This window comes from Vulpes vulpes, unplaced genomic scaffold (assembly GCF_048418805.1).
Source record: "Vulpes vulpes isolate BD-2025 unplaced genomic scaffold, VulVul3 u000000698, whole genome shotgun sequence".
Lineage (NCBI taxonomy): Eukaryota > Metazoa > Chordata > Mammalia > Carnivora > Canidae > Vulpes > Vulpes vulpes.
In genome coordinates, this window is record NW_027325792.1 from 410735 (window position 1) to 434771 (window position 24037).

At 50.5% G+C, this 24037-nt stretch overlaps 1 protein-coding gene and 1 long non-coding RNA gene across 2 annotated transcripts in view; one reads left to right on the forward strand and one right to left on the reverse strand.

The window, feature by feature from the left end:
• Positions 1–18020, reverse strand: part of LOC140597378 (small G protein signaling modulator 1-like) — a 28521-nt gene extending 10501 nt beyond the window's left edge. The window contains exons 1-2 of the mRNA XM_072745642.1: positions 17877–18020; positions 17729–17772 (exon numbers count right to left, since the gene is read on the reverse strand). Coding sequence (XP_072601743.1) covers positions 17729–17772; positions 17877–17895 — 63 coding nt within the window. The 5' untranslated portion in view covers positions 17896–18020. The remainder of the gene's footprint in view (positions 1–17728; positions 17773–17876) is intronic.
• Positions 6818–11703, forward strand: LOC140597383 (uncharacterized). Its single transcript, XR_011999233.1, has 2 exons — positions 6818–7081; positions 8851–11703. It is a non-coding gene; the product is annotated as an uncharacterized lncRNA (long non-coding RNA).
• Positions 18021–24037: the final 6017 nt, after the last annotated feature.

A 24037-nucleotide genomic window follows, 5' to 3' on the forward strand; every position in this document is an offset into this window, starting at 1 on the left:
CGGGGTGGGGCGGAAGTCTCCCTGGGAAGGACGCTGAGAGCCTCCCAGGAGAGAGCAAGGGCTGCAGGAAGAGGCTGTGACCCACACCCTCGAGGGCGGGCCCCATCCCCAGGGAACTGGCCAGACCTGTGGGGGTGAGGGAGAGGGCCACAGAAGGCCTCTGAAATTCAGTTCAACCACCTTTCCCTTCTCAGGCGCCAGGCATGAGCTTGGACTCAGTCGGCTGTGAAAGCTGACAGATGTGAGGGACCTGGGGTGGTCTGGGCATGGTGGCAGTGGCAGGTGGCCTCCCGGCCCCTCCCCAGCCTCTGTGATTTCTCTAATCTTCAGCCCTGGGATCATGTGTGATTCAGGCAGCACAGAGGCAGTGGCTGTGGTCGCTGGGACTCGAGGCCCACAGACCTCCATCTGCATCCCGGCTCAACCCCTCGTGTCCAGGGCGACGGTTAAATGGGCTGCTGTTTGCAAAAGGGCAGGCCTGGCTAGGACATAGTAGAAGTTTCATGATGCTAAAGCTTGCTGCCATTTTTTATTTTTTGAGCACTCACTGTGTTCCTGGAACTGTATATAGCGTGACAACCCAAATGAAGTGGATTACTGAATTATTCCCTTTTCCCAGATGGGGAAACTGAGGCAGGGAGCTGTTCGATAACCACCCCAGGTCATGCAGAGGAGGCACGATCAGACCCAGGGCCTTTATTCTAACAAATACTTTGTCTCATAGCAGAAGTTGGAGGCCATTTTGAACAAAATGCTTTTGTTATTGCCCAGCTTAGAGTGAGAGAGTATGTTTACTGAGCACCTACTATGTGCCAGGGTCTCTGTACAGAATACCTTGTTTAATCCTCACAGGAACATCATCATCCCCATTTTAAAGCTGCATAAACTGAGGTTCACAAGAGTTTATGGAATTTGCCCTAAGGTTACAAAACCAGGAAAGGGCATGGTCAGGACCTCTTGAACTTAGGTCTCACAGTCAGCAATGCCTCCAGCCCTGCCCAGAAAGGGGTCAGGCCCTCTAAAATCCCAAAGTGCTGAGAAACCTATGAGAAAGGGATTCCTAGGTCTCGCCCAACATGGAGACCAAAGAAGCACTAACTGCAAGTCAGGAGTCCTGAGTCACCCGGACCGGACTCTGCCACCCATGTCCTGTGGGGGCCTCTTCAGGGCAGGGAGACCTCAAAGGTCACAGTGGTCAGGAAGCTTTCATCCCTGTCTAGCACCCATTCTAAGGAGTCCTCCAACATCTGCTTGCATTCCCCCAGTGATGGGGAGCTCACTTCCTTCAGAACCAGCTTGTTAGCTCTAACGACAGGATGTTAGGAGGCAGTGGAGAGGCTAGGAGCCAGAATGTGGAGTCACTGACCTGACATCGAATCCTTGACCACTCATGATGCTGGACAAGCTTCCTCACTTGTCAAATAGGGTGGATGATCATAGTGTCCCTGCCTCATTGGGTAACGGGAGCCTTGCAAGAGCCCTGTGGAGACAGTGCCTGGCACATGGTAGGGATTCTACAAACAGGAGCCAGTCTTAGAGGATAGGGACTGCCTAGTTCAGGGCCGGCCCACAGTAGATATTCATGAGTGTGAGCTATGGGGCCCTTCAGCTCGATGCACTTACCCCAGCTTCCCATCCAGGGGCTATTTAGGACCTCACTGGCCTCTGGGGCAGTGGCCTGGCCCCACCCCTGCTCGTGGGATCTCAGACCATCAACCCCTGTCAGCCCCACCCTGCAAATTCAGGAACCAGCCCCGCCCTCCCACCCTCCACCTGCAAATATTTCAATAGCACACAGGAGAAGTAATCAATCTCAGGAGGAAGGCAGGCAGGGAAACCGAGGCCAATCCGAAAAGCAGGAAGACGGGGCTCCTGGGGGCTCCCCGGCCTGCCGTGCCTTCTCCCCACCCCATTCCTGCCACCTGCCCACTGATACCCAGATAGCCTCACGTGGCCCACCTGGAACCCTGCTAGGTTCCAGATCAACTCACTACTCCCGGCTGCCTCTCCACACAGTGCCGTGCTCACCGCTTTTATGCCTGGATCGGAATAATACAGCCCAGCGTGCAAGGCTCCCATAAGGATTATGGAAAGTATCAGCAGAGGGCCTCTAACAGGACCCAGCATAATACAGCTGGCATCCTATAAAGGGAGGCACCTTAGTAAAGCCAGTAAGAATAGGAGATCAGGAGTCACCAGGCTCAGGTCAAATTCCAATTCTGCCATTGGCTGGATGACCTCAGGCCTCAGTTTCCTTATCTGTGAAATGGAGATGATATACCACCTGTCAGGGCTGCTATGTGCAGATTTCATGAAAAAAGCATGCACAGCGCTCAGAATGGGAGCAGGAGCTCAGAACCACACAGTGTAAAAGCTTCATGCATGTCACTCTCTACCCCCTTCTGCTGCTGTATACTTTTGCTTAGAATTTATCACGGCCTGACTTTCACTATACACCTGCACGCTTATGTGTGTACTGTCCATCTCTAGGACAGCGCTGGGCAAACAGGAGGTGCTCAATCTATGTTGGGTGATCGATCACTCTGATTATATTAGTAACACACGCCAGCAGCTCATGCTCATCAGGTTTGGTTCCAGTGTCTTTAAGGCCCTCTGGCACCTGATCTCATTTGCTCTGTGTTCAAGGCCAGGGTGGGCAAACGTTTTCTGTGAAGGGTCAGAGAGCAAACACTTCAGGTTTTACAGCAGGACCGCCAGATAAAAACACAGGCTGCCCAGTGAAATCTAAACTTCAAATACATATGGAATTTCTTTTAGTCTAAGTATGTACCAGATACTGTGCAGGCTTATACTAAAAGATTCTCTGGTTTTTCTGAAATTCAAATTTCAGCAGGCGATCTGAATTTTTATTTGCTAAATCTGTCAAACCTATTTTCAGGCCACATACCGTCTATGTCCCATCCTCTCTCGTTTTCACACCCCTTTTTAGGATGTAAAAACCATTCTTGGCTTAAGGGCAGTGCACACACAGGCTGGATTTGGCCACAGGGACCCCTGGCATAAAGCACCCAGCACTGTGCCTGTGGCTCACATTAGGCCAAAATAAAAACCAGCCGAGCTGCCACCTGCTCCTCCAAGTCCTGCTGCCTCGGTGCTGGCTCAGAGCACAGCTCACCCCAGCTGGGGTCCTGGGTGGTTGGCGCCTGGCAGTGCAGCTGGGTGAGTAATGCTGAGCCAGCAGGAGCTAATGAGATGGAGGCCCCCTGCCTCTCCCGGCCGCGAGAAACTCACAGTGGAAAGGCCGGTTCATTTAGGGTGTCTGGACCGCCTTCAGGGTGACTTTTAAAAATAGCTCGCAGCATCTGGGCAAAGTGAGGAGGAGAGGGGAATGAGCAGAGGTCAGCTCTGCCTCCCGGGTGGGCCTCCTGGATGCTGAGGGCGAGATGCACATGCCCTAGCAGGCCAGCATGTCCAGCCCCGCCTCGGACCGCGGGCCCTCAGACCCAGCCGTGGGTGTGCCTTTGCCCACATATGCCTTCTGCCAAGGGTCCCTCCCGACATGCTGCAGCTAGCTAAGTGCAACTCAGGCTTCAGCCCAGGTGTCACCTCCTTCTGGGAGCCTTCCTGGACTCTCCATACCCAAGCAGGGATAAATGTACCTCTTCCATGTTCTGCCAACACCTGCCTTCCCAGCACTTCCCTTCACAAGAACCACAGCTGTCCCTCATTCACTTAACATTTATGGAGCACCTCCTAGGAGTTTGGTACAAGATGACGAGCAGATAGAATCCCTGCCCTTGTGGACATGGCAGTCTACAGAGACAGATACTAACCAAGTACAACAAATGGGTACATGACAACAAAAAAGTAGGCCAGTTCCCTGCAGCAAAAGAATTTAGTTCTTGGAGAATAACAAAGGAACTTGAGCTGATGAGGTAGGTCTAGCGGTCAGGGAGGGCTTCCTGGAGGAGGTGATGCTCAAGATCTAAGGTACAAACAGAACTGAACTCTCTGGTTTCTCCAACTCTAAACCAGAGGAGGAAAATGCTGCCCCTGCAATTGCCCCCGCCCCCCCCAGCCACCCTAGAGCTCAAAGGAAGGAACAGATGGAAGGACAATGTGGCAGGGAAAGGCACGACATGGAAATAGCTGGCGGCTTTTTATTTTTTAATTTCTTATGGGGGAGGGGGCGCACAGGAGGTGAGTTGGGAAGGCCTGGAACAGGGCTGCGAGCTGTGACTGCTTCTACCATGGGGCCCTACCTTCCTTTCCTGCCACATCCTGTCCCCTCCCCGCCCCTTCCCACGCCCAGCTCGGTCACTTGTGCCATTCCTTCTGTAGGATTCCCACCCCTGCCTTTGCTTTGTGCTTTGTGCAGTCCCCTGCACCTGATATCCTCACCCACTCCGACCTCCATCTCCAGCTCTGGCAAAACCACTGCATCTTCTGGGACTCACTAAGGTGTCCTCTGCCCTCCTTCCCGAGCCACCCCCACCCCCCACCCCCTAGGCAAAGTTGATGGGACCTCCTCCACTTCCAAGCTCCAATGGTCAGCTATGAGCACTGGGCTCTAGAGTCAAACTTCCAGAATTCAAACCCCAGCTCTTGCACAGAATCTTGGGCAAATCTTTCCCATCAGTAAAATGGGTATCTGTATTTGCCTCACAGGCATAAGATAATACATCAAAAGCATTTAACACAGTGGTAGCCGCACAGTAAGTGCTTTACACACTTATTTATGAGGTGTTCGCTGAGCCTGGCACCATGCTTGGGGCATTATTTTATTGAATCCTCAGGGTAATTAGGTGAGATGGGTGTGGGTGCATATTTTTACAGATGAGGAAACTGAGTCTTGGTGAGGTCAAATACTTGCCCAAGAGCACATGGCTTTTTTTTTTTTGTTTGTTTGTTTTTTTTTTTTTTTGCACATGGCTTTTTTTTTTAAGTTTATTTTTTTATTTTATTTTTTAAAGATTTTATTTTATTTATTCATAGAGACAGAGAGAGAGAGAGAGAGTGAGGCAGAGACACAGGCAGAGGGAGAAGCAGGCACCACACAGAGAGCCTGATGTGGGACTCGATCCCAGGTCTCCAGGATCATGCCCTGGGCTGCAGGCGGCGCTAAACCGCTGCGCCACCGGGGCTGCCCGTGCACATGGCTTTTGAATGGCAGAGTGGGGACTCGAACCCACGACCATCTGCCCTGCACTGAGCCTGGCACACAGTAGGTCCATTTATTCATTCAATACGTATTGGTGCATCCCACAAGCTACGTGGGTGCTTCACATCCATGAGCCCCAAAGATTCATAACAAGCATGCCATGTGGGTGCCATTGCTACTACTCTATTTTCCCAATGAGGCAGCTGAGCTAGGAGGGATGGAGACCATCTGGTCCGTGAAGAGGCTGGGATCTGAATCATCTCCAGCTTCGGAGTCCCAGGTGGCCAACTCCCTGCTCCTGAAGTCCTGGCCCTGCAGCACCAGCCAGGTCCACCTCTGCCCTGCCAAACCTTTTCACCACTGACCTCCCCAGGTGTGCCCAGTACCACCCAGCTCCCTCTCCCCTCTGCACATAGGTCTCCAATGGAGAATCATGGTAGCAAGAGGGAAACCTTCAACCTGAAACACGTATTACTGAAACCAAAGAATCTGAAAAGGCTACATGCTGTCCAAATGCAGCTGCAGGACATTCTGGAAAGAGCAACACCATGGAGACGGCAAAAAGATCAGTGGTTGCCAGGGGTTGGGGGCAGAAAGGGATGAACAGCAGAGCGCAGAGGATTTTTAGGGCAGATAAAGAGATGTATAGGAAATCTCAGTACTTTCTGTTCAGTTTCATTGTGAACCTAAACGTGCTATAAAAAATAAAGTCTATTATTAAAAAAGAAGAAAGTAAAAAAGGAAATATCTTGTCTGTGCTCTGCTGCTACTGTAGGATGTCAGCAGGGATCCCAACGCTCCGGCACATAGGCAAAGGGCCTCCTTCCAGATGGGTTCCTCCCTGCCCTCAGCCCATCGCAGCCTGCACAGGGCTGGGGCCTTCTCAGAGAAGGGGTCTGAAGGCGTCTGGCACACAGCGAGAGCCCAGTAGCCGCTGGTGAACGGATCAAAGCTTCCTCTCCTGGACTCTTGCTCTCTCTCATACACGGTTCCAGAACAGCCCTGCCCCACCCTCCCACCCACACACTTCCACCCTGCCCTCCACATCCACACAGATGGATAATGAAAGCAGAGACACAGGACGGTCCTTCTGCAGCCCCATCTGTGCCTGTGGGAGAGAGCGGGGGGGCGGGGACATAGGTGATGAAGCCATGGCACCTGGATCTTCAGAGTCCTAGTGCTAGCAAAGTCTTCCCTCTTAGCACCTGCCCTAAACATGGCTGTGGGCCTTACAAGGGAAGCAAAAGCCTGTTTCTCAGTGGGCTGCTGCTAGGACAGCCCCAGTTAACCCTTTTCTGGGATGCTATAAATAGGCACCACGCATCGTTCCCTCAGAGTATAGGGACTGGCCAACCTGCCCTGACCTGGAAGCGGGCGTTCTGGGCGCTGAGATTGGGTTTCCCTCACACAGGTGCCCTGCACAGGTGCTCAGACACCCCCTGACGAGAAGGTCACGCAAGTGCCTGGTTCTGGGGCATTCACCTGGGGGCATTTTGGCAAAAAGGTCCCCCCAGCTACACCTCCCGCACACAGCCACTCAGGGAGATGATGGAACTGTGAAGACAGTCAATCCCCCGCCCCTCCATTCCCGGAGAAAACAGCCTGCGTGTCTCACATTCCCAGCCCACGCCCTGGAGACCGGCCAGCCCTCTCCTGGGTGCTCTGCTGCTGTGTGAGGCGGCTCCCCTGGCAACATGCCCCACTTCCTCAGACCCACGGGCCTTGTGGATCAGGAAGGCACGCACAGACGCTGGAGCGGCCTCAATTCTCTCTGGGGGTCTGGGCAGCTACAGGAGATAAGAACACGAATTCCAGATGGTTGCTTCAAACAGCACAGGGTGAGCCAGAAAACACATTAGCCACCTCTAGCCTACACTGGGAGGAAAAGCAGCCAAGCATCACATCCAAGGGCTGGGTGAGTACCCTGGCTCTGCTCCCTCACCAGCTGTGTGGCCTTGGGTAAGTCACTTCACTTCCTTCGTGCTTCAATTTACTCCCCTCTATAAAAAGGGATAATAAATAGGACCTACCCCTCTGAGCTGTTTTAAGACTGAAATATGTTCATGGATGTAGAGCACTTAGCACAATGTCTAGGACACAACAGAACTTTCTGGAAAATGCTCTGTGCCTAAAATGTCCAAAACGGGATCCCTAGCCACATGCGGCTACTTGAAACTTGGGACAACTGAGCAACAGGATTTTTTTATTTGAGTTTTACTTCCTTTAAATATAAACATGTAACACTAGTGGCTCCAATTGGATGGTGCAGGTCTGGAACACAGTAGGTGCCCGGTAAATGCTAATTATGATTGTTGTTAGGGGTGGTTGTTTTTGGAGGGCTCACTGGGTTACAAACTAGGGAGCATTTCATTTCTGAGCAAGCCGAGATCGGGGAAACTGTATTCATCTTCAAATTCCAGCATCTTGCTGAGCGGTTCTGAACCGCATTTGGGTTTTGGGGTTGTGGACCTCAGAGACGTACTGAGGATACTCTCTCCCTACAACAAGTACAAAGTGTCTGCATAACTTCAGGGTTGCCCAGGCCCCTAGATCCCACAGACACCTAGCACCCAGGAGGTCACTTCCGCACCGCGGGGCTGAGCTCCAGATGCTGGGGCCCTCACCCTGCCCAGGCAGGCATCTGTGTCTTGTCTGCCTAGTTCGTTCCCATGTCCCTGCCTGGTCATGTCACCTGGACTTCCTCTGGGTCCCCTCCCTCCCTCTCACTGGGCTGACCCCACAGCATCCCTCCAGCTTGACAGATCTAAGCGATGAGTCCCAGAGTGATTGGCGCAAAAGCCATATGTGACTGGGGCGGAGGTCCAATGAAACCTAATCCTGAATCTTCCAGGAGAACCACAGCAGGGGGGTTGGGGGGGGAAGGCGAAGCTCTCTGTCTGCTGATGCCAAGCTGGCAGGTTGTAACCTGAGAGCTGGGCAACATTCTCCCTCCCCACAGAGACCAACAAAGCAGAAAGCTAGCACAGAGAAAATCAGTGCAGAGACCAGAAAACACAGAGGGTCCTGATGACATCATTGGAACCCCTGGATAGAGCTGTACCTGAAGCTGGCCTCACTCCAAACTTCCCAAACCCCTGAAACCATAACGTCGATTTCTTAAGGCTCTCTTTCCCTCTTGGCTTGATCTTCATATATTTATTCATTGTTTGAGCTGGTTTTGTTAGCAAGTTATCATCCAAGTTGAAATGGGTGGAGCCGGCTAAAATACCGCGCCGTGCTACGTCTCAGTTGTGTGACCTTGGTCCAGTTTCTTAACCTCTCTGAGCTTCAGTTTCTCTCATCAGTAAAGAAGAGTCGCTATTTGTACCTGCTCTATAGGAAGCTCGCTTTGAGCACTAAATGAGATCAAACAAAGCAAGTTAGAGCAGCATTTAATAAATGGTGGTTGTAAAGATGTCTAGTTCTCAAAAAGAAGGAAACAAATGCATGATAGTTGCTATAATTCTAATTAAATGTAATTTACTAAATAATAAAAATTAAATAATAAAAATTAAAAATAATAAAAATTAAAAATTAAAGAAGAATCCAGTCAAGGTCCCAGGTATCATCAAGTCTCAAGTCTTGAGGCTTCCGTTCTCTGATTTTTAAGTAGGAGACTCACTGCCAAAGGAACGGTTATTGTCCTTTACAAAACTGAGTTCTTTCAAGTTTGTCCAATGAAAAAGCACAAGAATCTATTTATTTCTTGTCTTCCTCTACTACTCAAGGAAAAGTACACTGCCTCCCCCTGGCCTTCAGCACTTAGCTGCTCATCCAGGGCCTCGCGGTGGCTAAGTGACAAGACCCGCAAGCTCACAAGGGCGTCAGAATTTCTTCAGCTGAGGGATTATTGCCACGAGGCCAATGAATAAGCAGACCCAGAGGGAAGATCCAACTGCCCACCTCAGGATGTTGAGGCAGCCAGGCAAGACTCAGCCTTCCCCACCCCCGCTCAAGGGCTCGTTCCTTTGGACCCCAAGAAATACCCTCTTCCCAGTCTGCGGCACTGCTCCTGTGGCAGCAGCACCCCCAGCCTGGGGCTTACCCAAAGAGAGCAAGATCCTACACTGAGAACATCTACAAGTTCATGTGACTGACCAGACAGGGCAGCACAATGTCCTTCTGCGACTGATTTCTATCTTGCTCTTAAATGGGTAAGCCAAGCACTCTGCCTGGTCCCTTCATAAATACTGGTGAATACCTGGCAGTGATAGCATCGCAGCAGTGCTGCGCGGTACAGGATACCCTCGCCACCTGATGCACGAGGACACCAAAGCTGGAAAGGTCCAAGCATCCACTAAATGGCAGGACTCAAACTTGGAACACAAGGCTGTCCGATTCCAAAGCCTGGACCTTTTGCCAACTCCACGTGCTCAGAGGAGCTCATCACCATATGTGATAGGTCATTGGTTTCAGCTCCGGAGTGATGCGGAGCCCGGTTCCAGAGCCAGAATCCAAGCTGTACCACTGACACTGTCGGTGACCTTTGGTGACTTATTTGCCATCTCCGTGTGTCACTATCCTTACCTTTAAGGGACAGTGTTTTATCCACTTTGTGTGGCTTCATGACAATTAAATGAGGCCATCACCATAAGATGCTCAGTAAATACTGTTTAAGAAATAAAAAAATCTTTATCCTGTTAGAATGCCTTTAGTTGAGCCTTTGCTTTTCCTGACCAGAACGAAGATTCCCAGATGGTCTTATCAGTGACCGAGTTTTAATAGGTCTTAAATACAGACTTGGCAAATTCCTTGTTGAGAAAATGCGAGAGACCTGGCTCTCGGGGAGGGATGCTGGCCAAATCTGATGGTTTGAGGTTCTTAGAATCCTGGAGCTGTCCAACTGCGTCCACTTGGAAAGCAGAATGGCATAGGCAGAAGGAAACTGCGGGCGGCCACAGGTGGTTAGGGGCAGCGCTGGGACAAGGTCTTTGGTGTCCTCACTTCCCATCCTGGGGTCTGCAGCCAGCAAGTGGGGTGCACAAATGCCATTTCCTACCTGCCGACCAGCAACAAATGCTACACTACCATTTCCCGGAGCCCTTCAAGAGGTTACTGCAGGGAAGACCCAGCCAGACTGCACAGGAGACATAACCCAGCCGGAAAGCTAGGCCCCACCTGCCACCCTCCTCACATCAAACCAGGGTGCTAAAGCCCACCAGGCCCTGTGCTAGCAAAAGCTCCTGGAAGCCGCATTGCCAGAGACCTGAAAAAAGCATCAAAACACACCGCACGGATGTGGCTGCATTATTCACGAGGAGAATTTCTGCCAGCTTAAGCCTGAAAACACGACACACGTGAACTGATCTGAGTCAACCCTATAAGCATCAGAGAACCCCAAAATATCCACACCCAGTATTCCTGCATCTACTTGACTGGCAAGTATTTCTGGAACCCCTATTTGGCCAGTGGGGGAGTGGGGCAGAGTAAGGCGCTGTGGTTTCTAGCCTAAGAATTGAAAGCTCAGAAGAGAACAGCGAAGTTTCTTCTCTTGCCTAAAGACTCTGTGCCCCCGATTTGTGCCCTGCATTTATTGCTCGGCTGTGGCCAGAGCAGTCCGCAACATGGATGAATTCATGCTTCTCCCCTTGTTCAAAATTCTCCCACGGGTCCCGTCTCATTTCCGGGGGGGCCACAAGACCCTGCAGGAATGGCCTCCTGCTCCCTCTCTGACCTGTCTCCTCCTCCCTTCTGTTCACTCCACTCCAGGCTCCTTGACCTCTTTGCTATTCATCGTTCCTGACTCAGGGCCTTTGCCTATGCTGTTCCCTCTGGCAGGAACACCTTTCCTGCAGAGGTCAGCAGGGTTCCCTCCTTCCCTTTAGGTCTCTGCTCAAATGTCATAGTATCAGAGGCCATGCCTGACCACCTCCTCTGGAAAGCACTGCCCATTCCGCTCCACTCACTTTCTTTTTCTTTTCGTTCTTTTCTTTTAAGATTTCTATTTATTTATTCAGGAGAGACACACAGAGAGAGGCAGAGACATAGGCAGGGGGAGAAGCAGGCTCCCTGCGGGAAGCCTGATACAGGACTTGATCCCAGAACCCGCAATCACGATCTGAGCCAAAGGCAGATGCTCAAACACTGAGCTACCCAGATACTCTCCACCCACTTTCTAGCTTTATTTTCCTCACAGCATTTGTGACTTCTAACACAGGCATACTTTGCTTTCTTGTACTTTGCAGACACTACTTTTGTTTTTCTTTTCTTTTTTTTCTTTTTACAGATTGAAGGTTTGTGGCCATCTTGCATCAAGCAAGTCTGTATCAGCACCATTTTCCCAATAGCATTTGCTCACTTCCTGACTCTGTGTCACACTTTGGTAATTCTAACAATATTGCAAAACTTCTCATTATTATTATGTTTGTCATAGTGATCTGTGATCAGTGATTATGAAAACTCATGATGGTCAGCATTTTTTTTAACAGTAAAATGGTTTTTTTTGGAAGCCTTCACCTCCCACTCCCCTTAAAACATGTATACAATATGTACAATAAAATAAAAATAAAATTAATTGTAATATGTGACATAACACAGTATTTCTAGATTAAGATGATTATATTAAAAATATAATAATTATATTATTTTTTTAGACATAATTCTTTCACACACTTAATAGACTACACTATAGTGTAAACACAACTTTTACATGCACTGGGAAACCAAAAAATTCCTTCGATTTGACTTATCACAATATTTGCTTTCTTCTGGTGGCTTGGAACTGAACCCACGATATCTCCAAGGGGTGCCTGCATATATTTATTGTTTATCTATCTGTCCCCCAACTAGATCCTATGCTTCATGAGAGCATGTGAGCAGGGATGTCGCTTTGCACCTTTTCTACAGTTCCTAGAGCTGTACCTGGTACATAGTTGATGTTCAATAAATATTCCTGGAAGAAAGGAGGCAGCAAAAAACGTCAGGAATGGAAGGAGGGAGAGGAGGTGGGATAGAGAGGAAGGAAAGAAGAAAGGAAGGAAAGGAAGGAAGGAGGCAGGAAAGAAAGGAGGAAGCTTTCTTCTAAAAGTGGCAAAAAGCTCCATCTTGGACCTGTTACCAGCTGATACTTTCTGAAGTCCAAGTCCAAGCAAGACCCTCCTTGCTCATAAATTTTCTACAGCTCCCTGTCATCTAATGGAGCAAAGCCCCAAGCAGGGTGCATCTAGCGGGCCTTTGCTGCCCCATCTCTTCCCCTACATACGCCTGACCTCAAGCCATGTCTCCGGGGACTCTGCTGGACCTCTGTGAGGCCACCCTTCAGAGCTGACAAAGCAGGATTTGAATCCTGGCTTCTCCACAGACTGGCTGTGTGACCTTAAAGTGAGCTGCTTAACCCCTCTGTGCCTCCAGCTCCTCCTTTATGGAGCGAAGGAGACAAGTATCCTCCCTCCTTGGGCCGTCATGAAGAAGTGAAGGAGTTTTCCAGCACAGAGGTTTCTCCGTCTCAACCACAGTGCCAGTCTGGGCTGACACTTCTTGGTGGGGGGGGGGGGGGGGGGGGGGAGGGGGGCTGTCCTCTGCATCGCAGGAGGTTGAGCAGCATCTCTGGACTCTACCCACTAGATGTCAGTCACACCCTCGTTTTTGACGAGAAATGGCTCCAGACATTACCAAATGTCCCCTGGGCTAGGGCTGCCAGATTTAGCACTAGGCACTTTACTTCTGTTTATCTGGAATTCGAATTTAACTCGATGACCTATACGTTGTCCAGCAACCTCACCTGGGGGGCAAAACTGTTGCCCCTCTTTTATTGAGAAGAAGTAGATCCAAGTGGAAGCACCACAGGGATCTCAGTAGAAACATCAGTTGATTCTCTCACTTCCTCCAATCTTCTTAGGATGTGAAACCCTCCTCCACCATCCCGTCACACCCCTACCCTGTCCCAAGGCTGGAAGGCACAGCTCCCCAAACGCGCCCAGCTCAGCCGCTGTGGCAAGGGCTCCCCATGGCAGCTCTCATACCAGCTCCAGTTTGCAGAGGTCCACAAGAGCCTCCTCTCCAGCACTGGCCTCATCCCCCTGCCTCCTTCCCCCGGGGGTCTGTCCTCCTGCCCTCAAGCACCTGCTTTTGTCTCTTCCAATTAAGAGGCCTCCCAGGCCTAGCCCAAGGCAAGAAAACAAGGCAGTTAGTCACTTGGCTTCCGTTATCAACCTGGCTCAAGTGGCTGGCTCCTTTAATGGCAGTCGTCATGGCAACAAGAAGCCAGTCCCCGCAGCTGCCACTCTGGGAACCAAAACAAAATTAAGGGTTGGAGGCTGGGAGGAGAAAGGAGGGGAGGGCAAAGCGAGCCAGGGTGGAGCCAGAATAGAGCTGATTGGGTTTAACTGCAGGAAATCTCACCCAGGCCACCCTATCTCCTGGGCGACACTGGGGAGACAGAAAAAATAAGATGCCTGCCCAGAGGCAGCTCAGGCTAATGTGGTGGGTGTTTTCACATCGCTTATCCTGACAAGTGATCTTCATCCTCACTGGGAATAAACTGAAACTCAGACCCTTGTGAAGGTACAGACAGATGCCCCTCTAAGGCTGTGCAATTACAAGCCATCAAGTTTAGCTCCGCCCTCTTCCTCCACCTAGCTCCTGTCCTCCCCATCCGTTTTCCCTGTGCTTTTAGGATAGGACTTCCTGCTCTGCCCCTCTGCATTTGGCACCATGCTCCTTCCTCTCTGTCCTCCAGCCACTTCAGAGTCCTCTCATCACTCAAGTTCACGGTGCTCCCTCCAGCCACAAAGTCTTTGTATATGCAGTTCCCTCTGCCAGGAATGGTTCTCCTCTGTCTTCCCACCTCCTGCCTTCATCTTAAAGGTGTGCTCATCCTTCACGTATCTTCTTTTTTTTTTTTTTAATTTTTATTTATTCATGATAATCACACACACACACAGAGAGAGAGAGAGAGAGAGAGAGGCAGAGACATAGGCAGAGGGAGAAGCAGGCTCCATGCACCAGAAGCCCGACGTGGGATTCGATCCCGGGTCTCCAGAATCGCGCCCTGGGCCAAAGGCAGGCGCTAAACCACCGCGCCACCCAGGGATCCCCTTCACGTATCTTCTTAACATCACTTCCTCCAGGGCGCCTTCCTGGGCCACCTTGACCTTGTTGTATGTTCTTGTGGTGCCAAGTACCTCTCCTTCACACCTTGGCGCAAAGGCTGTCATAATCCTCTGAATTACACTCAGAATGTCTATCAGGATCTGTGTACCAAAATGGGAATGTCAGCCCTAAGAGGGCAGGACTTCTCTTATTCACTGCTGCATCCGCAGAGCCCAGTCCTGTGTCTGGCACACAGACACCCTTCAGTAAATAAACATGTCAGAATTTGAACCCAGCTCTGGGTGAGCCCAATGCTCCTTTCTTGACCTGCTTCATGGTTCTGAGTCGTACTGGCTCCCAGAGTCAGCACAGGACAGAGCTTCCAGCCCCATAGCCGCTGCTGGCTTTTCTGGCTTCTGTGGCTCAGCCCAAGCTTGCAAACCTTGTCTAAAGAAACTGACTGTTAAGCCACCCTTTCCAGGAAGAATGACGGGAGGTACCTTTGGATGAGGCTATGACAGGCAGGGATGTGACTTCTCTGAACCCAAAAGATGAGGAGAAGGAAGAGCAGACTTGACTCCCAGATTTCTACGCAAAGAGTTTGCCTCCACCATTCCATTGAAGACTGGCTCTCTGATACTGGGACAAGATGCTCTCCCAAGAGGTGGGCAGAGGAAGGCAAGGAGAGAGGAGGTCTGCTTTGGTGGGGCATGGACTCATCGCCACGCCCTTAGGGGCACCCATGCTGAACAAGGGGTTCATAGAAGACTTGAACTTGTCTTCCCTTGACTGCTTCTGTGCCCTTGAGAAATCACTTATCCCGTCTGGGCCATTTTTCACCTCTGTAAGATGGAAATCATTCCATCCACAGCTGAGACTGTGGTGCCGTGGAGACACGGATGAGCACGTTTAGGATATAGAGGTAAGAGCCTGGCTCTGATGTCAGACAGATCTGGGGGGTTAAGTCCCCGGCTTTGCACCTTCTTGGCTGTGTTCTCTTGAGCAATCCACACCTCGTCTCCAGGCTTGGTTTCCTTGTCCATGAAATGGGGGCAGCCTCAGTCACCTCATAAAGTCACCGTGTACACAGGATACGGCACAGAATAGTACCCACTCTATGGAAACTCTGATTACTGAAATGATGTGCCCTGAGAAATGCAGAATTTAGAATCAGCCACCAACTTGTGGCTATAAACCTGCCTTCTGACTGCAGATCCAGGGTCAAGGACCTTTGCCCAAACTTGCGAGGTTCTGTCCCTGACCCCTTCAGGCACCAAGCAGGATGCCAAGGGGTCCCTCTGATCAAGTGATGGCCTCAGCCTTAGGCCAGGCAGAAAGCTCATTCTAAGCCCCAAACTCGGCTGCTCCCAGGACAGAGGATGCAAGCTGACAACTCTGGTCACTGGAGGCAACGTGTCCTCCACAGCTTGCCGATATTCCAAACTAGACTGACATGGGTAGGACCTCCAGGAGCATTGCACCAATGCCTCTTTCTCCAGCTGTGGAAACTGAGTCCTTGAGAGAGGAAAGGACTTGTCCAGGGCACCAAGGGAGCTCCTGGCAGAACCAGGCCAAAGGCCCAGCTGAAGCCCTGCCCAGAAGCAGATACCGAGAGGCACTGCCCTCCCTGACGCCTTGCTCCCAGGCTCTTCTACCTGTAGACCCCTTCCATTGAACCAGCAAGCCATTTCCTGAGAAACAGCCATTCCAGGGATGCCTGGGTGGCTCAGTGGCTGAGTGTCTGCCTTTGGCTCAGGGCTTGATCCCGGGGTCCTGGGATCGAGTCCTGCGTCAGGCTCTGCACAGGGAGCCTGCTTCTCCCTCTGCCTGTGCCTCTGCTTCTCTCTGTGTGTCTCTCATGAATAATAACTAAACGCTTCAAAAGAAAAGAAAACACAGCCATTCCATGTGACAATCTCCGGGGAGTACAAATTACATCTAGGTTTAAACAATGAACAAAGAGACTACATACAGGCTTTTAACCTGAAGGCTTTTGAGAGAGTTTCTATAAGACACCCTCCACCAACTCGTCATCAGAAAATTGCAGGTGTGCAGGTTTTGTTGGAAAGATGGTCTATCTAGATAGAGCTTTCTTCAGGTCCCACAATGCCTCTAAGAGGGCCAAACTGAAAAGTTCTGGACCTTTCTGAGGAACTCCACATCCCTCATTACGGATCCTTATTCAGAAATGCCAGAATATACAACTAGCTCTAGAGCTGATTCTTTGAACAACACGAGACATGCCACACAGAGACCTACGCACAACATGCGCCCATGCTTTCTGAGGAGGGAGGGGCAGCCACAGGTCCCCTCTTCCAGGCTGTCTTTGATGGCTGACTGCCACCATGCAGGGAGGGGCTTCTGGGTGCTCAGTGCTGACACCAGGCTGACACCCTCCTCGTGTGTGCACACGCATGCGTACACACACACACACACACACACACACGCAATCAGGCCAGCCCCAAGGTCTACAGCCATCTGTGATCTCGGGCTGAGGACTCAAGGTACAGAGGTGATGCCGCTCAACAGCGATCGGGTCCCAGGTGAGGGATGTGAGGCAGCATAAGGAGGGCAGCACACACACATACAGTCACACATACCTGGTCGCAGCCTCACTCACGCACGCAGAGACTTACGCATCACACGGTCACACACCATACTCACAAAAACAGATCCACACACAGACACATGTACACGCAATACGGAGACACACTTGGTTACCTCCAGGCAGATGCACAGACAGCCTCAGACACACACTCACAGCACATGTCGGCGCCCACACAGGAGTGAGCGTGCTCCACACACAGTCCGGGCATCTACATGCTTCCCAGGAACCCACCACTGCAGGTTCGCCCCTCTCCGGGAAGTCGAGGGCTATTCGCTAAAGGCTAGACTGGGCTCCCAGCTGGCCCCAAGGAGAGTGAAGGGGGCGGAGGGGCAGGTGAACCCTGCCTGATTCGCACCCTACTGCGTGTCGGGGGTGGGGGGGTGGGCAGGGGTGGGCAGGGGTGGGCGAGGGGAACTCGCCTGCCAAGACGCCCTGGCACAGGCCCACAGATGGTGCAACCCAATGACCAGGGACTTTCGGGGAGGGAGTCCCCAAGCTCCTGGGGGCGGCTCTAAGGACTGAGACTTGTGGGGAAGGGGAGATGGGGGGTGTTACCCAAAGTGAACCGTTCCCTTTTCCCGAAGTCTGGTCCTCCTTCTGCAGCCCTACCCAGCCCCTCACCTCCCAGTAAGTCCAGTCAGCCCCCAGGTGCTTGCCTCCCCTTAATGAGACCCACCCACCTGCTCCTCCACAAGAGGGGGTCCTACCCAGACACGCCCGGGTGTGCCCCATCGGGGGCGGCCCTCCCGCTGCGTCCGCCCCTACACACAGCAGCCAAGCATCGACCCCGTACCTGAGGCCCCCACCCCCAACTCACCCGCCTCCAGTCCTACCAGGTGAGCCCCACAGCTCAGGTGGCCGCCCCGCTGCCACGGGCCCCCACCCCTTTGGAGACCCTTCCCCCGGGGGAGCTCCGGCGGCTCCCTCCGCAGGGTCGCGCCCCCGGCCACCCCACCCCCGGCACCTACCTCCTTCTTGACAGTGCGCAGCAGCCTCTGCCGCGTGTCCGCCTCTGTGGGACGAGACGGGGGGACGGCGGGTCAGCCGAGCGCTGGGGGCGGGGGCACGGGCCGCCCTCCCGCCGCCCCCGCGCCCCGCGCCCGCTCACCCGCTTACCCGCGGGGCCCGAGGCCATGGCCGCGCGCGCTGCGTTCCCGACCGGGCGGCGGCGGCGGCGGCGGCGGCGGCGGCGCTCGCTCGCGGGCTCGGCTGCAGCAGCCGCGGCGGGGCGGGGCCGAGGGCCCGGTGACGTCAGGGCCCCCCGCGCGGCCGCCCCGCCCCGCCCCGCCCCGCCCCGCCCCGCCCCTCCCGAGCCGCCGCCGCGCGGCCGGGCGCCCAGCGGGAGGGTCCTCCGGGCCGCGCGCACGCCCCAGGCCTCGCCCGGCCCCGCCCCGCCCCCGCGGGCAGCCCCGCCCACCACGCGCGGCGCCGCAGTCCCACCCCCTGCGGGGCGGGGCGGGGCGGGGCGGGGCGGGGCGGGGCGGGGCGGGGCTGCGTCCCTTCCTGGACGTCCGCTCGGTGCCAGGCTGGAGGCGGCCGCGGGAGCCGGTGGGACTGTTCCTGACGCTCTCTGGGCCTCAGTGTTCTCATCTCTAAAATGGACAGAATATGGGACGCCCGGGTTGCTCGGCGGTTTGGCACCTGCCTTCCGCTGGGGGCGTGACCCTGCGATATTACGAGATAGCTGCTCTATTATTATTAATCATTAGTATTATTGTTATTATTGAGAATCTTGTTCTTTGGCTTTCTGTTGACTCTCACTCGAGATTTATTCATTTGTTTGATAAGTATGATTTGAATAACTGCTTAGCAAGGCTTTATATTCAGACTCTCTAAATCTTTTGTTGGGGGTGTGCCTTTCTAGAGAACTCTGGACCCTGAATGTGAAGGTACGAAACCAGAAATCGGTTGTTTGGTTAAATTCTTTCTGTGGAATTTCTCTGTTCTTATCAATAGTTTAACTTCAACCCCCAGACCTACGTAAGAGATTTTCACGTTAGGCTCTTCAATCTCTTGTCCTTGAAATACCGAGTCTTTTGGCAGAGATTCTTACGTGTCCCAGAGTACCCAAAAGATGAGTGACTCCACTTTTTCCCCTCATTTTGGCCACTGAAGATTTGCTTAATGTATTTCTCTGATTTATGTTTATCTCACGTTTGTACTAATAATGTTGGACCTAATGTTTATCCTTTCTTTCTTTCTTTACACATACACACACTCACGAGACTATTCTGGACTTTGGTGCAGGGGCCGTTTATGGGTGAGGCTTAGTCATACCAATTCCCTTTCATTCTTGATTTCTCTCCCTATTACTATCACTCATCTCCTGCCACTTTAGCTCAACTCCTAGACTTGCTCATGACTGAAATGAAAGCTGGAGTTTTTGAATAAAGAAAAGGAAATGCCAAAAGAAAGAAAGCTGATAAAATTAGAAAAGAGGAGAATCCCTCTGACCACTTAAACATATATTTGTATATATGTATATGTGTGTGTGTGTGTGTGTGTGTGCTTGGTATACATACCATATACATACCATATACATACATGGTATGTATGTATTATATATGCGCGTATATATTTCAGTGGTATTATGGAAACTCAAGAATTTCATTGCTAAAATAATTTTCTATGCCAAGTGAATACCTATTTGCATTCGCTTTCATAATTATTTCTATAATTGGTTCTACAAGTAAATGCAGAGATAGCTGCATAGGCTTACTCCTACCACCTGCTTAGTACAGATATACAGAGAAGGCAATACTACATATTTAAATTATTCTTCTTGGGGATCCCTGGGTGGCTCAGGGATTTAGCGCCTGCCTTTGGCCCAGGGCCCCATCCTGGAGTCCCGGGATTGAGTCCCACGTCGGGCTCCCAGCATGGAGCCTGCTTCTCCCTCCTCCTGTGTCTCTGCCTCTCTCTCTCTCTCTCTGTCTATCATAAATAAATAAATACATCTTTAATAAATAAATAAATTCTTATTTTCTAACAAATCGTATAATCACAATATTGGAATGATAGCTCACTTAGTCTTCTGTTCCTGCGTTCCAACACCCGGGTCCTTTCACAGAAGATAGATGCTCTCGCGCAGCCCCGGTGGCTCAGCGGTTTAGCGCCGCCTACAGCCCAGGGCGTGATCCCGGAGGACGTCAGGATCCCTGCACGGAGCCTGCTTCTCCCTCTGCCTTTGTCTCTGCCTCTCTCTCTCTCTCTCTCTCTCTCTCCCTCTCCTCTCTGGGTATTCTCAGGAATAAATAAATAAAATCTTAAAAAAGAAAAGAAAATAGATGCTCTCTGAGAATTAAATGGTCAAATATAGAGAGGTAGATGGCTAAATGTAAGTGCTATTTGAATAAATTTGCATATGAAAGGACCTCAAAAAACTTCTGTTAGAAAAATCTATAAATCATTTTTATCTGAGATGACTCCCTTTCTGTACTCATGCCAGCATCTCTGGAATCAAAACAAAAGTTCCAAAGTTTTCAATAAGATCTTCCTTCTTAGTTCTGAATCAATTGGTTATCCAGTTACTAAGTTATCTGTTTTATATGGAAGGATTTCCATATTTTGTGGATGTAATTCTTAGGACCTGATCAAAATGCAGAAGAAGAAGGGGAATGGAAAAGATATTTAGCTGGGAGGAAAAAAAAAGAAGAAGAAAGAAAGAAAAAAGAAAAATAGAAAATTTGGATCAGTAAAGATGCTGAATTAGATAAATATGTTAGAAATTCTAGGTCATTAAAATATACTGTGTTACTAGAGCTAGAGGCTTTGATTGGTCTTGTTCTTTGGAAATTCCAGTCACATGGAAGAAAATCTCCACTGAAATGTCCCTAGAACAGATACTGATTAAAACATACACTGTTTCACATTTCTTTCTAAAGAGATTTTCTTTAGTTAATTTTGGCTGCCTTTTGAGTGAAGCCGGAGACTACCATGGGATCATCGCTCTCAGAAAGCCAGGAGTCCCTGAAGTCCCTAGTCCAACTGTGATTGCATTACCTCTGACACAGAAATGCAAAGCAACAATAAACTCAAGGGTGCTGGCCACTGATGTTTTTTAGTTCCTTACCTACTAGTGTCATCTTCAATAAATCAGTATGTAGAGTCCACACTCTATTTCTTTAAAGAAATTCAAAGTAAATATAGATGATTTTCAGGTATTACTGATTTTCCCTAAAACTCAATGATTCATTTGTATTAATACTTATAAAGTAAAAAAAAAAAACTTATAAAGTGCTACGTAATAACTGGTTACTCTAGTTAAAACATTTTGGGAATTTCAACACTTGTTAAGGAACATGTCCACCAGTGACCAGGGTGTAGACTGATGCTATCAACATATATTAAATGAGTAATATTACCTTACTTTAAGAACTCCCCAGAATTATTAACCCCCTCCACACACACACACACACACGAGTTTCATTTTTCTTCATTGTGTTCTAGACCCATGTTCTTTTTATGAGAATTCTAGAAGATTGGAAAGAAGAATAAACAAAGAAGCTACAGGTTGAAATATTATATTCTAGGTTCAGGTACAAAGAATCTAATTTCTTTTACTTTTATTGGAGCTCAATTTGCCAACATACGGCATAACACGCAGAGCTCATCTCAGAAGCGGGCCCCGTGCGTGGAAGGGAGCGACTCCCGTGGTGGGGTCGCCAGCGCCTCGCTCTTCCCGCTCCTCGTCCGCACTGGCCCGGTGGGGCGACCTCCTGCCTTGACTCAGCGCTCCTGGGAGGCTGCCTGGGCTGGGCCACCCGCTGCTCCGGGCTCCTCCCGCGGCCCCGCCCCTCCGAGGCCCCGCCCACGGGACCGCCCCTCCGAGGCCCCGCCCCTCGGCCCCGCCCCCTCCGCCGCCACGCCGCGGGCAGCGCGCTCTTACCCAGCCCAACCGCCGTCTTCACCGTCGCCGCCGCCGCCTGGCCGCTGCCGGCGCCCGGGCAGCCCCCGCCCCGGCAGCCTCGGCCCCGCAGCCCCGACCCGGCAGCCTCGGCCCCGCAGCCCCGACCCGGCAGCCCCGGCCCCGGCAGCCCCCGCAGCCCCCGCAGTCTCCGACGGGGCAGCCTCCACCCCCTGCCCTGCGCGCCGCCTGCTGGAAGGGGCTTGACCCCTGGACCCCGAGGTCACCCCAGCTGAAGCAGAGGCTTAGCCAGACTGAGTCACCCAGGTACCCCAAGAACTTAAAACTCCTATTAATGACCTAAGAGCCATGAAAAATGTTGTATTAACAGGGATGGTTAATAATTTCTCAGCCTTCTAAGGAATCTGTAAGGATTAGTCATCTGAATGTTAAGTGACAAGTACTTAGGCTATTTAATGAAACCTCCATCCAGGATTTTAAAAATCCCCTTTCTCTCTTAGGTAGACATCTTCTTTTAATTAAGCAAACGTGTCACTTAAACTACAAAACAGTTACGCTTGCCGATGTCTTAGAATACCTAGAGGACGTGATTTTCAGGTGTTAGACTAGGATATTTGGATGTAAATTTTAGGGCATCTAGGGCCAAGTGTATTTTACTTATTTTTAATTAAAATCCAATACACATGTAGCGTATTACTTGCTTGAGAGGCAGAGTTTACGGACTCAGTTGTCTATATCAAGGACTCAGTAGTACATCATGTGCCCTCCTTAGTGCCCACCACCCAGTCACCCCATCCCCCAGCCCACTTCCCCTGCAGCAACCCTCAGTTTACTTCCTAAGTTGAGACTCTCTTCTGGTTTGTCTCCCTCTCTGGTTTTGTCTTGTTTTGTTTTTCCCTCCCTTTAGGGCCAAGAATATTTTAGAGACATTTCTGTAATCATTACTTCTGCCAATTTAAATCACTTTATATCAGATATGATAAAAAGTAATTGCTCTGTAATGGCACCAAATGTTTTTCTTAAGTAAGCTGCTGTTAAAAAGTTGTTGGTTTTACATAATTGATTTTCTGCCTCTTCAGGACACTATCCCTAGAGTATTTGGGTGCACAGCTGAGTGCACTCAAAATAATCCTTTAAAAACTTTACTTTGGAAATGTACATCCTCTCTGGGTTCCTGGGTTTTTGAAGGAATGAGGTTACATACAACAGGACAATTCTAGAAGTCATGATCTGTATTTCCACTTATTTCCCAGGATCACATTTGTGCCAGTACCACACTGTCTGGACGGCCACGGCTTTGTAGTACAACCTGAAATCTGGCATTGTGATGCCCCCAGCTGTGGTCTTGGTTTTGAATAGTCCCCTGGCTATTTGGGGTCTTTTCCGGTTCCACACTAATCTTAAGATGGTTTGTTCCAACTCCCTGAGGGAAGTCCATGGTATCTTGATAGGGATTGCATGAAATGTGTAAATTGCCCTGGGTCGCAGGGACATTTTCACAGTATTCGTTCCTCCAACCCTCATGAGCACGGAGTATTTTTCCATCTCTTTGTGCCTTCCTCCATTTCCTTCAGGAGCGTTCTGTAGTGTTTAGGGTATAGATCCTTCACCTCTTTGGTTAGGTTTCTTCCTTAGGTATCTTACGCTTTTGGGTGCAATTGTAAAAGGGATTGATTGACTCCTTAGTATTCGAGGGTCTTCTAACAGCAACCTGTCAACAGCTCTTTCTATGTCCACTTATTTCCCAGGTTCTACTGTGGAAACGCCGGAATGAGAACCGTGTAGACAACCTGGGGACACCCGCCCTGGAATGTGGGTGAAAATGCTTAATTTAACATCCCCTGTGGCACACACAGAAGTTGGAACGGTCCGTGGCATCATTAGAAGGTGACATGGAAATTCATTCGTTAAATAGCCTCAAGAAATCTTGTCCAGGGGGCACCTGAGTGTTTCTGTCAGCTAAGTCTCTGCCTCCTGGTTTTTAGCTCTGTTCGTGACCTCAGGGTCATCAGATTCACCCATATTCAGCATGGAGCCTGCTTCCTATTCCCTCTTCCTTTGCCTCTGCCCCTCTCCTCCTTACACTTGCTCTTTTGCTCTCTCCACACACACAAAACAGAATCATTATTCAGTTTTGCTTGGGGGCCATTGTTAAGACAAACCTCCTAAGCCGTATTGTTTATGTTTCATGTGTCCACATCTTAATTTAAAAGGTCAGTTATTAGTCTGTGGCCAAAGTAGTAAAATCGCATTGAGAACTCTAAATTGGTCAGATTTAGTGAGAGGGCTTGTGGGGCTAACATTTGGACATACAAGTCCGTGTTAAATATTTGCAAAATGTACTCTTTTTTCTTTTTTTTTTTTTCTTTTTTTTTTTTCTTTTTTTTTTTTTATGATAGTCACAGAGAGA